This window comes from Montipora foliosa, unplaced genomic scaffold, assembly GCF_036669935.1.
Source record: "Montipora foliosa isolate CH-2021 unplaced genomic scaffold, ASM3666993v2 scaffold_427, whole genome shotgun sequence".
In the NCBI taxonomy this organism is placed as follows: Eukaryota; Metazoa; Cnidaria; class Anthozoa; order Scleractinia; family Acroporidae; genus Montipora; species Montipora foliosa.
This window is the reverse complement of record NW_027179731.1, coordinates 576941-580000: the sequence shown is the minus strand read 5'-3', so window position 1 is coordinate 580000 and position 3060 is coordinate 576941. Positions and strand designations below refer to the sequence as shown.

Here is a 3060-nt window from a genome sequence, read left to right as displayed (position 1 = left end):
TACTGAGTTTTTTCAGATCTTTCTTGTTCATATTATTACGTGAGATATTATTTTTCATACTATATATTATTTATATAGTGACATCTCTTTAAGCCATTTATGAACCAAAACCTTTCAAAGAAATAATACATATGCTATATTATAATGAGTAAGATTGAAATTAATGAATGCATTTATTCTGTTCATCCAAAATATGACTTGTATGCTTCAGATGAAAATGGAAATATAATTAATATCATAAAAAAGGTGCCTTTTATAGGTACTGAAAATGATTCTGGTTATATGCAATGTCTTGTCAGGAAATACGGCAGTAAACCAAAAACACTTTATGTTCATCGATTTGTTTGGGAATGTTTTAATAATTCCCTACCAAGCAGAAAAGTGATTGATCATATCAATAATGACAAAAAAGACAATCGCTTATGTAATTTGCAGCTTGTTATACAGCAAGAGAATTGTAAAAAATCTGCAAAGAATCGTGACTATACATTTGCTGCTAAAAATCATGAAAACAGAAAATGTGTTAAAGTGACAAATATTCTTACCAATGAAGTTTCATACTATAATAGCATGTATGCGATTCAACAACATCTTCAAATAAATGCTGGTATTGTTAAAATGGTATGTGATGGCACTAATAATGTCAAATCAGGTGTTTCTAAAAAGAACGGGTTTTCATATAAATTCGAGTATGTTAAAAAAGAAGATATGACTGACAATTATTTGAAATCTTCAAATAAAAGACCACGGAAATTGAAAAATGCTGATTGACATATTTTTCGATGAGAATCTGTTGATTTTCTTTTCGTGCATTGTATATCAAAGCATACAAATAATGTTTTTTGGTTCTCAAATGGCAATGTTTGCCTGCTAGAGTATAATTTTTATCTTTTTTGCATATATCACAATACCAAGGTTTGTGTAGCATGTAATCGGTTTTTCATTTTCTCCTTTCTTCCTCAGTATAAAATCTTGGTCTTCCTCTTTTGAATTCAACTTTTTTCTCTTCCATATAATTATACTATATGTTTTGTTTTTAAATATAGTGCGTTTAATCAGATTCTTGTGTCGACGATTGGGATTCTTCTGTTTCTGTTTCTGTTTCATACAAAGAATATTCTTCTGATTCTTCCGATTGAGATTGGGATTGAGATTGAATTTTTTTTGGAAACTTGTTCATATGATATAGATTTAGATATTTTTATTTTTAAATGATCTGCGTTTTATATATCTATTGCTCTCTTCCATGTGTTTGACGACTTCAAATATTACGTCATCATAAGAATTACTCATCAGATACTTGCATTTATTAAATTCTCAACCTCGGATAATGCATTTCGCGTGCTCTGATTGGTTCACTCAATCTCGGTTATCAGCTCATATACCTTGGTTTGACCTTATATGGTAAATGATTGCGTTAAGCTTTGCTAAACTAAAAATGTTTTCGCCGGAATGCGAAATTACTCTTTGAATAAAGCTAAAAAGGAGAAAAAAAACTTTTTTTGTGGAAAGTTTGGATCAATTCCGACATTTAGAAGTACGCGAAAAGGCAAGAAATGTTTTTGTGATGAGCCTGCGTCTGTCTGACAACAAGGTATTACACAACATCGCATCAGTTCTCATCAAGTTTTTTTTCCATCTCGCTCGAATTTGCTCGCTTTTTCCGCTCATATTTCGTACTTCCAAATTTTTGGAGTTGAAGGAATTTAATAAAACAATTATTCCATTCGCGCTTGTTGGATATGAGACTGGTTATAGCCAACTCGGCGCTACGCGCCTCGTTGGCTATTTACCATCTCATATCCAACGCGCGCTTATGGAATAATTGTTAATTATTCCTTTCATACATCTGTTTCATGTAAAGTTGTTTCTCAGACACGTTGTAAACACCTGTTGGGCTTTTGAATTCAATGCACAGAGAATTGAATTTGCTTGTTGGGTTCATTAACGTCAAATCACATTGTCCAGACATGTAACCTTTCTTCCACGATGTTAATCTTGCATGTTTGGTTTTTTGATTTTCACCTAGACCAGCGATCATGAAAGCTTCTTCAGGATATTTGCTTCTTATGAATTGCACAACTTTACAATGCAAGTCATACTCACTTTCGATCGATAATTTTTTGCTTTTTGCGTCGTAATATCCTTTCTTCCTGATTGATGGCAAAACTTTGTTGGTGACCCAATGTTTGAATTCTCTCGCTATGGATTGTTTGGAGGAAAAAATGAGGGAATAAAAACCAGATTCGTTGATGAATACACATCTGACGGATAAGCATTTGATTATGTCGTTTTCAAGGCTCTCAGAAAGGGGTAATTTTTCGTTACGCTCTGTTTTTGACTTGATTATGAAGTCCATCAATTTTTTGTCGTCTTCATGGACATGATCTATGATCGCTTTTCGTGTGTTTTTGTATTCCAGTATCGAAGCTATTTCTTTTCCGCGAAACCATATTTCATTTTTCTTATCAACGTAACAATTGATTTCGACATTCAGTTCGTCATTTTTGTAAGTTGTCTTTTGGAGTTTCATTTATTCTTATATACAAACTATATATTATTTTAAATATGTTGCGTTTAAACATAGCCAGAAACAATTGAATATTTTTGGCTACAAAGTAGCAATAACAGTGTGCACTGTACAACTAAGTTAATATATGTTACATAACTTCAGTTTAAATATTTTCAATATCCTTCATTGGTATCCAACTGTTGAAGTCATCCCTGTATCCCTTCCATTTTACCAGAGCTTGTTTTTTCTTATAATCCCTCCGAATTACTTTATCAATACGAAAAATATCCTGTTTAGCTTTCAATAATTCAGGTTCATAAAAACTCCCTTGAATGTCTTCATCGTTAAGATCTTTTAGTTTGTATGTTATTGGATTAGTGTATTGAATCTTGTCAACTGTAAACACTTCTTCTGTCCAATTTGGTGTGTAACCTTTGTCGAACACATTCCGTTTATACTTAGATATTCGGACCTTATCACCTATTTTAAATTTAGGTTTCTGTTTTAATGTTTCTATATCACCATATAAATTAAAGTAAACAGTTCCT

The 3060-nt window shown here is 32.0% G+C and overlaps 1 protein-coding gene across 1 annotated transcript in view; it reads right to left on the bottom strand.

The window, feature by feature from the left end:
• LOC137988779 (uncharacterized) overlaps positions 1–2533 on the bottom strand; it is an 8090-nt gene extending 5557 nt beyond the window's left edge. Inside the window, exon 1 of the mRNA XM_068834735.1 lies at positions 1848–2533. Coding sequence (XP_068690836.1) covers positions 1848–2533 — 686 coding nt within the window. The remainder of the gene's footprint in view (positions 1–1847) is intronic.
• Between the last annotated feature and the right edge of the window lie 527 nt (positions 2534–3060).